General features: G+C 32.7%; 1 protein-coding gene across 4 annotated transcripts in view; it reads right to left on the bottom strand.

Annotated features, from left to right (window-relative positions):
• Nucleotides 1-368: 368 nt before the first annotated feature.
• The window catches only part of si:rp71-45k5.2 (uncharacterized protein LOC560783 homolog), a 15,017-nt gene continuing 976 nt past the window's right edge, over nucleotides 369-14,409 (bottom strand). The window contains exons 2-8 of one of the 4 annotated variants that reach the window (XR_009806393.1): nucleotides 13,426-13,617; nucleotides 13,151-13,313; nucleotides 10,810-10,947; nucleotides 3,837-3,999; nucleotides 3,661-3,756; nucleotides 739-1,300; nucleotides 369-685 (exon numbers count right to left, since the gene is read on the bottom strand). Coding sequence is in view for 3 of the 4 variants with exons in the window: in XM_061896981.1 (XP_061752965.1) it covers nucleotides 851-1,300; nucleotides 3,661-3,756; nucleotides 3,837-3,953 (663 nt within the window). In the remaining variant the exon portion in view is untranslated. Of the gene's footprint in view, nucleotides 1,301-3,660; nucleotides 3,757-3,836; nucleotides 4,000-10,732; nucleotides 10,948-13,150; nucleotides 13,314-13,425; nucleotides 13,618-14,409 lie in introns of all 4 variants that reach the window. The other 3 variants (XM_061896981.1, XM_061896979.1, XM_061896980.1) reach the window with 3 other exon arrangements.

Here is a 14,409-nt window from a genome sequence, read left to right as displayed (position 1 = left end):
CAACACAATAATAATGTTTTTTACGTAAAATAAAACATTTAATATTGATTAAATCAACTTCTACTTTGTTTGAATTATAAAATTTACAAGTTTTCCATGACACTTTAAATATAACTGAAATAAAATATTTAAAATATATATATTTTCAAATACATACAGATTTATTAGAAATAATAAAAACATTTTTTTTAAATATAAATGTTTATTACGCAAAATAAAAAATTTAAAATGAAGAAAAATTTTCATTTTTCATAAAAAAAAAAATCAGTTTTCGCATAAAAATTATTTTGTTTAAAGGCGTTTTCAATGACAGTTGAGAAATAATGACTAAAACTAAATATTTGGAAGAAAAAAGGTGAAAATTGAAATCCAGATTAAAATATATATTTGATAATAACCAAATACAAATCTGTTTCACACACATTGTCACTGAAATCCTTTTCTAAAACATTTTATTTCTGAAAGCAGCGACTAAATATCTGGAGGAGGAATGTTCGTGTGTTCCAAGTTGCGACTTAAGACGGAGTTAAAGTTCCTCGGGTTAATAGTTGACTTGGTCAATGAGGAGCTGGCGGACACGGAGGAAACATTTATTTTGGCAACAACCATCCGGAAGGAAAAAGGGGCGGAGCCTGCAAGGATGAATACAAAAATAGCGCAGGTCCGCTTCTCAACACAAAAATACCTGCAAGGATGAATACAAAAATAGCGCAGGTCTGCTTCTCTACACAAAAATACGTCCTGCATCTTCAACATGAAAGATAGAAAAGTGCAACTTGGACTTGGAGGAAAAAAAAAAAAAAAAAAAAAAAAAAAAAGGCGTGGTCACAAACGGAAGCGGGGGGCGTGGTCACAAACGGAAGTGGCGGGCATCATGGGCGAAGGCGGCGTAAGGATGGTGACTGTGGCCGAGGTACAGACCGCCTAAGGGGTAGACCGGCTGGGCTGGCATCCTCCAGTAGTTCCTGGTGCTGCCCCCTGCTGGACTCCCCGTGAAGGAGCGCTCCTCGGGGTCCCGCCTCCTGTAGGGCCGCACGGGGGCGGGGCTATCCCGCTTCAGGAGGGACTCGATGGAGAACGGGCTGTTGAACTTCACTTTGCAGCAAATCTGGACCGAGTCGCGGGGGCTCTTCTCGGGGGGCCGGGGGACATTCTCCGCGTTCCCCACCCTGGGGGCCAGCTCCGGGAAGAAATCCAGGAGGTTCTTAAAGTGACGGCGCACCATTTTAGCGCTGATCTGACCCAAGTCCAGCTTCCAGAAATTTCTCCTGCTGTCCACAGAGTTGGGGTCCATTGGAATCTGAGGGAGGGGGACAACAGATGTGGACAAGCTCGGGGGGTTGCCTACAGCCAACATTTCCTCCAAGTGGAGCAACATACCTAATAGTCATGTCTGGATACGATACCGGTCGGATATCAGCAAAAAAACAAGTATCGGTCGGATATCAGCCAAAAAAACATGAATCGCTCGAATATCTTAAAAAAACATGTATCGCTTGAATATCAGCGAAAAATCAAGTGTTGCTTGAATATCATAAAAAAAAACATGTATCGCTCGAATATCTTAAAACATGTATCGCTCGAATATCAGCAAAAAATCAAGTGTCGCTTGAATATCATAAAAAAAAACATGTATCACTAAAATATCAGCAAAAAAATCAAGTTTCGCTTGAATATAAAAAAAAAACATGTATCGCTCAAATATCAGCAAAAAATCAAGTATTGCTTGAATATCATAAAAAAAACATGCATCACTCAAATATCAGCAAAAAAACAAGTTTTGCTTGAATATCATAAAAAAAACATGTATCGCGCAAATATCAGCAAAAAATCAAGTATCGCTTGAATATAATAAAAAAATATGTATCGCTCAAATATTAGCAAAAAACAAATATCGGTCTGATATCAGCAAAAAACATGTATCGCTCGAATATCTAAAAAAAACATTTATCGCTCGAATATCAGCAAAAAAATCAAGTATCTCTCGAATGTCTTAAAAAAACATGTATCGCTCGAATATCAGCAAAAAATCAAGTATCGCTTGAATATCATTAAAAAAAACATGCATCACTCAAATATCAGCAAAAAAATAAGTTTTGCTTGAATATCATAAAAAAAACATGTAACGCGCAAATATCAGCAAAAAATAATGTATCGCTCGAATATCTAACAAAAACATTAATCGCTCGAATATCAGCAAAAAATCAAGTATCGCTTGAATATCATAAAAAAAAACATGCATCACTCAAATATCAGCAAAAAAAAAGTTTTGCTTGAATATCATAAAAAAAAACATGTATCACGCAATTTATCAGCAAAAAATCAAGTATCGCTTGAATATAATAAAAAAAACATGTATCGCTCAAATATTAGCAAAAAACAAATATCGGTCTGATATCAGCAAAAAACATGTATCGCTCGAATATCTAAAAAAAACATTTATCGTTCGAATATCAGCAAAAAACAAGTATCTCTCGAATGTCTTAAAAAAACATGTATCGCTCGAATATCAGCAAAAAATCAAGTATCGCTTGAATATAATTAAAAAAAAACATACATCCCTCAAATATCAGCAAAAAAACAAGTTTCGATCTGATATCAACAAAACACAAATATCGGTCTGATATCAGCAAAAAACAAGTATCGGTCTGATATCAGCAAAAAAATAAGCATCGGTCTGATATCACCCAAAAATAAACATGTATCGCTCGAATATCATAAAAAACATGCATCGCTCAAATATCAGCCGAAAAACAAATATCGGTCTGATATCAGCAAAAAACAAATATCGGTCTGATATCAGCAAAGAAACAAGTGTCGGTCTGATATTAGCCAAAAAACAAGTGTCGGTCTGACATCAGCAAATAAACAAGTGTCGATCTGATATCAGCAAATAAACAAGTATTAGCTGATATCGACTTAAATGGAAAATGTGCGATACGGCAGTCTACAGCTGAGTTAACGTCCTAATGTCCTCCAACAAGCACACCATTTCTTCTATTTTTTCCAAGTCATCTTGAAAAGGGGAAACACGCTGGGCCAGCAGCTACACCACAGCTAAGCACACAGTAGCACACCCGCTAGACGCACGTAATAATTCATCAAATAATATCACATCAAACGTGTCCGGACAAGCTTAACTTAATGAAATATAATAAAATAAAAATTTGAAAAAATACCACAAAAATTAGGTTAGCGTTCCGATTCGGGACTGATATCGCTACCAACACTGATACCATGTCTTAACTGTAACTTTTTGGACAACATCAACACCAAACTGGTTTCTGTCAAGACGTACAACTGTCTGATCAAACCAAAGCCAAGACGTAAAACACAACATCAACTCAACATGTATCGATTAAATACTGATACTACCCTTGGTATCGACCCCACCAATTTATGAATGTATCCATCCTCCTGTTATGTTGTGCACGCTCATTTCTTCTCTTGTTTCAAGCTAGCTTAGCGCCTAGCTCACCTATCAGCATGGGTTTGTTTGGCCTCGTCCTCCAGTGATAATGATACTTAAATACTAGCAAATGCAGTTTATTTAATTCATTAGCGCTACTCAATGTTTTTCATGCTTATCGTGGTTCTGTTTGACTGCTTACGCTAATATCCCACCCTTCAAAATAAAAGCACGACTTGTGCGGTCCTTACCTTGACAAAACAGTTGTTGATGGACAAACAAACCCTGATGTTGTTGTCCACGGACTTCCTGTCTCCGGGGAGGAGCGGCGCCAGCCTGTCCATCAACTTCCACGGCGGAAAAGGAGAAAAGGAAGTAAGCACAAAACGTTCTGTCCTGAAAATACTAAAGTTTGGTTTGTTTTTACCTCTGCAAAGGTGAGCATTTTGTCCGGCGCGGCCTGCAGGATGACGGCGATCCTGGCCAAGTTGGTGGTGCTTCTCTGGAACACGTCGCCCGGGGTCTGGTCTCTGCTGGTCTGCATGGTGGACGGTCTGGACCCTCTCAGGTAGGCTGGGCTTTTATAAGACCTGCCCGGACAAAAGGAGGGGTCTTAATGGGCAGCCTTTCACACTCAAATGTGTCGTTAGTGCAGCTCATCAGCATGTCTTGGGTTTTTTTTTTTTTTTGAAGTACAAAACAAAAGGACACCTGGTCCAATACAAGAGTTCCATTAAAAAAAATGGCATTTTAAGATGAGCGGTACGTATGGTAAATATTGTTGTTAAGTCGTTGAATAAAGCCGCCTAAATATTTGAAACAGCCTTCAGAGTGATGCAGCTGAGAAGAAGCACCACAATAAACATTTTTAAATCATTATTTTTCTCAAACAAATTAATATCCTATTTTTAAAAATGGCCATTTTTGAATGGAATATTTGTATAGAATCGACTCCCTTTTGACATGTTTGCAAGGTCCAATTCAAGAGTTCCATTGAAAAAATGCCAATTTAATTTGTATTTTCTTTTTACATGGTTTAATGGTATTTTATTTAGTTTTTGTATGTTATTTTCTGTTACTATATTTTATACTACGTTATTTTATGTTTTTTTTTAATTTTATACTTATTTTACTTTATGTGCATTGTATTTTATGTGGTTTTAATTTTATTTTTGTTACGTTACTGTACTTTTTTTTTTTTACAATATTCATTTTTATTTTATCATACATTATTTATCCATCCATCCATTTTCTACCGCTTATTCCCTTTCGGGGTGGCGGGGGGCGCTGGCGCCTATCTCAGCTACAATCGGGCGGAAGGCGGGGTACACCCTGGACAAGTCGCCACCTCATCGCAGGGCCAACACTATTTAATGTTGTTTATTTCATTTTATGTTATTCAATGTTATTTCAATTCTTGTTATTTTGTTTCATTTAATGTTATTCCCTTTTATTCAATTTTACGTTAGTTAATGTTATTTTATGAAGGCCGCAAGGCATTCAAACATGTATTATTACATTTTATGTTATTTTATTATATTTTATCCATGTTATTTTATCCATCCATCCATTTTCTTCCGCTTATTCCCTTTCGGGGTCGCGGGGGGCGCTGGCGCCTATCTCAGCTACAATCGGGCGGAAGGCGGGGTACACCCTGGACAAGTCGCCACCTCATCGCAGGGCCAACACAGATAGACAGACAACATTCACACTCACATTCACACACTAGGGCCAATTTAGTGTTGCCAATCAACCTATTATGTTATTGTATTTTATTTCATTTTTTATTCATGTTATGTTATTTTACATGATTTTTTATTTTATGTTACTTTGTTCTGTTATTTGATCGTATTTTATCCTATATTTTATGTTATCTTATTTAATAGCTCGGTTGGTAGAGCGGCCGTGCCAGCAACTTGAGGGTTCCAGGTTCGATTCCTGCTTCCGCCATCCTAGTCACTATATATCGTTGTGTCCTTGGGCAAGACACTTTACCCACCTGCTCCCAGTGCCACCCTCACTGGTTGAAATGTAACTTAGATATTGGGTTTCACTATGTAAAGCGCTTTGAGTCACTAGAGAAAAGCGCTATATAAATGTAATTCACTTCACTTCACTAATATCCTCTTTTTAAAAATGGCCATTTTTGAATGGAACATTTGTACAAAATCGACTCCCTTTTGACATGTTTGCAAGGTCCAATACAAGAGTTCCATTGACAAAATGCCAATTTAATTTGTATTTTCTTTTTACATGGTTTAATGGTATTTTATTTAGTTTTTGTATGTTATTTTCTGTTACTATATTTTATACTACGTTATTTTATGGGTTTTTTTTATTTTATATTTATTTTACTTTATGTGCATTGTATTTTATGTTGTTTTAATTTTATTTTTGTTACGTTACTGTACTTTTTTTTTTACAATATTCATTTTTATTTTGTCATACATTATTTAATGTTATTTCATTTTATGTTATTTCAATTCTTGTTATTTTGTTTCATTTAATGTTATTCCCTTTTATTCAATTTTACGTTAGTTAATGTTATTTTATGAAGGCCGCAAGGCATTCAAACATGTATTATTACATTTTATGTTATTTTATTATATTTTATCTGTTATTTTATGTTATTTTATTTTTTATTCATGTTATGTTATTTTACATTATTTTTTTATTTTATGTTACTTTGTTCTGTTATTTGATCGTATTTTAGCCTATATTTTATGTTATCTTATTTAATAGCTCGGTTGGTAGAGCGGCCGTGCCAGCAACTTGAGGGTTCCAGGTTCGATTCCTGCTTCCGCCATCCTAGTCACTATATATCATTGTGTCCTTGGGCAAGACACTTTACCCACCTGCTCCCAGTGCCACCCTCACTGGTTGAAATGTAACTTAGATATTGGGTTTCACTATGTAAAGCGCTTTGAGTCACTAGAGAAAAGCGCTATATAAATGTAATTCACTTCACTTCACTAATATCCTCTTTTTAAAAATGGCCATTTTTGAATGGAACATTTGTATAGGATCGACTGCCTTTTTGACATGTTTACAAGGTCCAATACAATTAATTGAAAAAATGCCATTTTAAGATGAGAGGCACGTTTAGTAAATATTATGTCGATGAATAAAACCACCTAAATATTTGAAACAGCCTTCAGAATGATGCAGCTGAGAAGAAGCACCACAATAATATATTTAAAATTATTATTTCACTCCTAGTGCCCATAAAACTTACCAATATCCTTTTTAAAAATGCCCATTTTTGAATGGAATATTTTTATAGAATTGACTGCCTTTTTGACATGTTTGCAAAGTCTAATACAAGAGTTCCATTGAAAAAATGGCATGTTAAGATGAAAGGCACGTTTAGTAAATATTATGTCGTTGAATAAAGCCACCTAAATATTTGAAACAGCCTTCAGAGTGATGCGGCTGAGAAGAAGCACCACAATAAACATTTTTAAATGATTATTTCACTCCTAGTGCCCGTCAAACAAATTAATATCCTCTTTTTAAAAATGGCCATTTTTGAATGGAACATTTGTATAGAATCGACTGCCTTTTTGACATGTTTGCAAGGTCCAATACAAGAGTTCCATTGAAAAAAGGCCAATTTAAGATGAGAGGCACGTTTAGTAAATATTGTTATGTCGTGGAATAAAGCCACCTAAATATTTAAAACAGACTTCAGAGTGATGCAGCTGAGAAGAAGCACCACAATAAACATTTTTAAATGATTATTTCTCTCCTACTGCCTGTCAAACATACTGATATCCTCTTTTTAAAAATGGCCATTTTTGAATAGAACATTTGTATAGGATCGACTGCCTTTTTGACATGTTTGCAAGGTCCAATACAAGAGTTCCATTGAAAAAAGGCCAATTTAAGATGAGAGGCACGTTTAGTAAATATTGTTATGTCGTGGAATAAAGCCACCTAAATATTTAAAACAGACTTCAGAGTGATGCAGCTGAGAAGAAGCACCACAATAAACATTTTTAAATGATTATTTCTCTCCTACTGCCTGTCAAACATACTGATATCCTCTTTTTAAAAATGGCCATTTTTGAATAGAACATTTGTATAGGATCGACTGCCTTTTTGACATGTTTACCAGGTCTAATACAAGAGTTCCATTGAAAAAGTGCCATTTTAAGATGAGAGGCATGTTTAGTAAATATTATGTCGATGAATAAAGCCACCTAAACATTTAAAACAGCCTTCAGAGTGATGTAGCTGAGAAGAAGCACCACAATAAACATTTTTAAATGATTATTTCACTCCTAGTGCCCGTCAAACAAATTAATATCCTCTTTTTAAAAATGGCCATTTTTGAATGGAACATTTGTATAGAATCGACTGCCTTTTTGACATGTTTGCAAGGTCCAATACAAAAGTTCCATTGAAAAAAGGCCAATTTAAGATGAGAGGCACGTTTAGTAAATATTGTTATGTCGTGGAATAAAGCCACCTAAATATTTAAAACAGACTTCAGAGTGATGCAGCTGAGAAGAAGCACCACAATAAACATTTTTAAATGATTATTTCTCTCCTACTGCCTGTCAAACATACTGATATCCTCTTTTTAAAAATGGCCATTTTTGAATGGAACATTTGTAGAAAATCGAATCCCTTTTGACATGTTTACAAGGTCCAATACAAGAGTTCCATTGAAAAAATGCCAATTTAAGATGAAAGGCACGTATGGTAAATATTGTTATTAAGGCGCTGAATAAAGCCACCTAAATATTTGAAACAGACTTCAGAGTGATGCAGCTGAGAAGAAGCACCACAATAATGATTATTTCTCTCCTAGTGCCCGTCAAACTTATTAATATCCTCTCTTTAAAAATGGCCATTTTTGAACAGAACTTTTGTATAGGATCGACTCCCTATAGACATGTTTGCAAGGTCTGATACAAGAGTTTCATTGAAAAAATGCCATTTTAAGATGAGAGGCACGTTTAATAAATATTGTTGTTAAGTCGTTGAATAAAGCCGCCTAAATATTTAAAACAGCTTTCAGTATGATGCAGCTGAGAAGAAGCACCACAATAAACATTTTTAAATGATTATTTCTCTCCTAGAGCCCATCAAACTTATTAATATCCTCTCTTTAAAAATGGCCATTTTTGAATGGAACATTTGTATAGAATCGACTGCCTTTTTGACATGTTTGCAAGGTCCAATACAAGAGTTACATTGAAAAAAATGCCATTTTCAGATGAAAGGCACGTTTAGTAAATATTATGTCGTGGAATAAAGCCGCCTAAATATTTGAAACAGACTTCAGTATGATGCAGCTGAGAAGAAGCACAAACAATAAACATTTTTAAATGATTATTTCACTCCTAGTGCCCGTCAAACTAACTAATATCCTCTTTTTAAAAACGGCCATTTTTGAACGGAACATTTGTATAGAATTGACTCCCTTTTTGACATGTTTGCAAGGTCCAATACAAGAGTTCCATTAAAAAAAGGCCAAATTAAAATGAGAGGCACGTTTAGTAAATATTATGTCGTTGAATAAAGCCACCTAAATATTTAAAACAGACTTCAGAGTGATGCAGCTGAGAAGAAGCACAAACAATTAACATGTTTAAATGATTATTTCACTCCTAGTGCCCGTCAAAGTAACTAATATCCTCTTTTTAAAAATGGCCATTTTTGAATGGAGCATTTGTATAAGATCCACAGCCTTTCGACATTTTTATGAGGTCCAATACAAAAGTTCCATTGAAAAAGTGCCATTTTAAGATGAGAGGCACGTTTAGTAAATATTATGTCGATGAATAAAACCACCTAAATATTTGAAACAGCCTTCAGAATGATGCAGCTGAGAAGAAGCACCACAATAATATATTTAAAATGATTATTTCACTCCTAGTGCCCATAAAACTTAGTAATATCCTCTTTTTAAAAATGCCCATTTTTGAATGGAATATTTGTATAGAATTGACTGCCTTTTTGACATGTTTGCAAAGTCTAATACAAGAGTTCCATTGAAAAAATGGCATTTTAAGATGAAAGGCACGTTTAATAAATATTATGTCGTTGAATAAAGCCACCTAAATATTTGAAACAGACTTCAGAGTGATGCAGCTGAGAAGAAGCACCACAATAAACATTTTTAAATCATTATTTTTCTCCTAGTGCCCGTCAAAGTAACTAATATCCTCTTTTTAAAAATGTCCATTTTTGAATGGAATATTTGTATAGGATCGACTGCCTTTTGACATGTTTGCAAGGTCCAATACAAGAGTTTCATTGAAAAAGTGCCATTTTAAGATGAGAGGCACGTTTAGTAAATATTATGTCGATGAATAAAACCACCTAAATATTTGAAACAGCCTTCAGAGTGATGCAGCTGAGAAGAAGCACAAACAATAAACATTTTTAAATGATTATTTCACTCCTAGTGCCAGTCAAATTTACTAATATCCTTTTTTAAAATGGCCATTTTTGAATGGAACATTTGTATAGGATCGACTGCCTTTTTGACATGTTTGCAAGGTCTAATACAAGAGTTCCATTGAAAAAATGCCAATTTAAGATGAGAGGCACGTTTAGTAAATATTATGTCGATGAATAAAACCACCTAAATATTTAAAACAGCCTTCAGAGTGATGCAGCTGAGAAGAAGCACCACAATAAACATTTTTAAATGATTATTTCACTCCTAGTGTGCGTCAAACTTACTAATATCCTCTTTTTAAAAATGGCCATTTTTGAATGGAACATTTGTATAGAATCGACTGCCTTTTTGACATGTTTGCAAGGTCCAATACAAGAGTTTCATTGAAAAAAAGGCCAATTTAAAATGAGAGGCACGTTTAGTAAATATTATGTCGTTGAATAAAGCCACCTAAATATTTGAAACAGACTTCAGAGTGATGCAGATGAGAAGAAGCACCACAATAAACATTTTTAAATCATTATTTCACTCCTAGTGCCCGTCAAAGTAACTAATATCCTCTTTTTAAAAATGGCCATTTTTGAATGGAACATTTGTACTGCCTTTTGACATGTTTGCAAGGTCCAATACAAGAGTTTCAATAAAAAAAATGCTATTTTAAGATGAAAGGCACGTATGGTAAATATTGTTATTAAGGCGCTGAATAAACCCACCTAAATATTTGAAACAGCCTTCAGAGTGATGCAGCTGAAAATAAGCACCACAATAAACATTTCTAAAGGATTATCTCTCTCCTCGTGCCCGTCAAACTAACTGATATCCCCTCTTTTAAAAATGGCCATTTTCGAATGGAACATTTGTATAGGATCGACTCTTTTTGAAATTGAACCACATTGGACAACACTCACCGGCAGAAGATGACTTAACAACAAACACAACGTCAGGCTGATTGCAAAATAACCCTCAGGTGTGCGTTTCCATCTACCTGTCGCAACCTGCCGCAGTTTCTCTGGTGCGGGGACAGGGAGAGCGGACATTCCGATGAGCCGTCTCATCGCGCCGCAAGTGTTTGCACGTCAAAGCCGACGCTCGTTGGCGTTTGCATCCCCGCTGATCCCCGTTCCTTTGTGCGGCGTGCAGGAAAGCGCGTTAAAAACACAACACAGGTCGTACAAAGCAAGGCAACGACGGAGAGAACTTGCAGCTCTCATTTGCATGCAAAGCTGGAGAAACTGGCTTTACTTTCCATTTATGCTGTATTTTACATCCTCATAATATTCTATTTAACAGAATTTTTAACATTAATATACGATGTAAGGATGAGCTTTATATTTTGTATTTCAAAATTATTCCATCTGCAATAATAATGTGGGGTTAAATTTGACAGAAAAAATACTAAACATAAAAAAATACAGTTTTTTAGTACTACTTTCATAGAGGTCAGTAAAATAATTACACATGGAATGATAATGCCCAATTAAAATTGACAGGGAAAATAATAATACTACTTTTTTTTTTCTTTTTACCTAATTTTGCCGTATGAAATGTTTTTAATGTGTTATTATTTCAGTGAAATAACAAAATAATAAATACATACATACAAACATATATGTACGTATATATACATTTTTACTTTCATGAAGTTTTAATAATTTTATGATTAATAACGTTGGATTAAATTTAATAGAAAAAGAATATTAAAAATATTTTAAAAATAAAAGCTATTTTGCAATATAAAATGTATATTTAAGAGGTTTATAGTCAAGTATTTTTTTTATATATTTATATTTTGCAAGTACTTTCGTGGAGTTCAGTAAATTAATTGTCAAGTAATAAAAACATCGGATTAAATATAACAGAGAAATCAAATAGAAAAATATTGATACATATTTATACATATTAAATATGTTTATTTAAGGTGTTTGTATTTCACCGAACAAAAAATATATTATAATATTTTTAACTAGTATTTTCATGGAGTTCAGTAAAAATAATTTTAGAAGTAATAATGTCGGATTACGTTTCTCAGAAAAATAATTTGAAAAACAATCCCCAAAAAATATTGCAATATGAAATGTGTATTTAAGTTTTTTTATTCAGTGAACTAAAAAACTGTGAAATGTTTAAAAAAGTGTTTACAGTCACTTACATGTAATTCAGTCATGAAGCTCAGTAAAATGAGGTTAAAAGCGATAATAATGTTGGATTAAATTTGACAGGAAAAACATTCATATTATAAATAAATAAAAAATGTCCCCTAGTTTTTCCCAATAAAATGTGTTTTAAGGTGTTTGTTTTTAAGAAAATTAAAAAATAAATTGCCATTATAAATATATTTTACTGTCTTTATTATTTGCAATGTAATTATGATGTATATTGTAAATATAAAAAATATAAATAAATATAAAAAATACACACTTTCATGGAGTTCTGTAAAATAATTTTACATGTAATAATAATAATAATAATAATGTGGGATTCAATCTGACGAACACACGCACACACATATATATATATATATATATATATATATATATATATATATATATATATATATATGTGTATATATATATATATGTGTATGTATTTTTTAACACAATTTTACACTTGATAAATAATGAACAGAATAAAATATGTCAAATATATTTTAATATTCGTTAAAATGAACAATACATATATATTTTTTATTAAAAATTACAATAAATGATAAACAAAAAAATCTGTAGTGCATTCAGGGGTTCTCCAAATAATGAAGAAAATAAAATTTTCATTAAAAAATATAAATATATTGATTAGAATTAACAATATTTGTATGTTTTAATTGTTTAAAACCTAAATAATAATAGATACAATAAAATATTAAAAATAAAAATACACACACACACACACACATATATATATATATATTAAACAATATTAAAAAAAATTAATTAGTTTTGCACTATAAAACATATTTTTAAAGTTATATATTTGGCTGAAATAAAATATAATTGCCATTATAATTTAAAAAAACATATTTAGTGTTATTATTCGAGATGTAATTATGTATATATATATATATATATATATATATATATATATATATATATATACACATAAGTATTTTTAAATTAACTTAAAAAACTACTAATTGTGTCATGGAGTTCAGTACAATAAAGTTCAACAATATCATTGCGAGTCCATTACTATGACATCAGAATAAAGGATTAATTTGATGCACTTCATTTGTGATGACTATAAATATCGTATTGGTAGTTTATTTAAAGTATATATTTGCAGTTTTACGTGCAGTGCAATGAAAAGAAGCGTAATGTGTGTGTATTTACCCTAATCTTCTGTCTGCAGCAGTGATGAGGTGCAAACTGCCGCTTTGCTTTCCTCCTTTCTTTCAAAGACGTTTGTTGTCATCGAGCGCCGCAGCTCGTCGTCACGTTCCAGCTGCCGTTACCGCCTTTAACGCGGCCTTTGTTCACGCTAATGGGTTTCTTTCTGCAAGGGACGAGCCACTGAGATGAAAACACTACGATGGCGATTGTGCAGCAAGGTCCAAACATTACGAAACACAAGCCACAAGAAAGTGCTACCAGATAGAAATGCTCACCTTAGAGTAGTGTAGTTCTGGCATCCCCTCCTTTTCCATCAACCCTGCAGCATTTCTCTCACGCAGTTGTTTTGTTGGCATTTGCAGCATTTTTATTTGGCATTTGTTTATTTTCATCTTGCAGATTGTTTCAATTTGTAGCATTTCCCCGTTTCTTTGGTTTTATGGTGTTTTGCTGCATGTTGGAGAAAACTGCAAGAAAAAACCATGTTCACTCTGTGTTACTTTTACCGCATTATTGAGGAATTAAAGGAGTTATTTAAGTAACGCTGACCTCAACTAATTATATCCGATTCAGCACTTTTTTTCTTAGTCTATTTACAGGCGCCTTCCATGACGGCTAATAAATAATGTACACAACAAATTGTTTAAAAAGAAAAAAAAATGTTTATTCCAATTGACAATGTATATATTCTAAAAATCATAACAAAATAAAAATGTGTTTTACGCAAAATAAAAAAATCTAATATTGATTAAAATTAACAATATATATTTCTAAAAATCCTAACATATTTTGCACTATGTTTTAAGCCTTTAATGACACTTGATAAATAATGAAAACATTTTAATTATTTAAAATATCTTTTAATATTGGTTCAAATTAAGACTAAATATTTTTTTATATTTTTTTAAATGTTTTGATTTTTAAAATGGAAATAAAACAGAAATAATCTGTAGTGCATTCGGGCGTTTTCTTTGACACTTAAAAAACAATGAATAATATTAATTTGATAAATATATGAATATTGATTATGATTAACTTTTTTGGTATTTTTGTATTATTTAACACCTCAATAATAATGTATATATTAAAATAAAATAAATATTGATAAAAATTACCTATATATACTGTATATATAAATATATATATACTGGTAATTTTAATCAATATATTTTATTTTAAATAACTTAGAATATACATTATTATTTAAGTAATAAATAATACAAAAATACCAAGAATTCGAATCGTAATAAATATTTATA

This window comes from Nerophis ophidion, linkage group LG04 (assembly GCF_033978795.1).
Source record: "Nerophis ophidion isolate RoL-2023_Sa linkage group LG04, RoL_Noph_v1.0, whole genome shotgun sequence".
In the NCBI taxonomy this organism is placed as follows: domain Eukaryota; kingdom Metazoa; phylum Chordata; class Actinopteri; order Syngnathiformes; family Syngnathidae; genus Nerophis; species Nerophis ophidion.
Note: the sequence above shows the minus strand (reverse complement) of the source record. Positions and strands in the feature narration are given on the sequence as shown.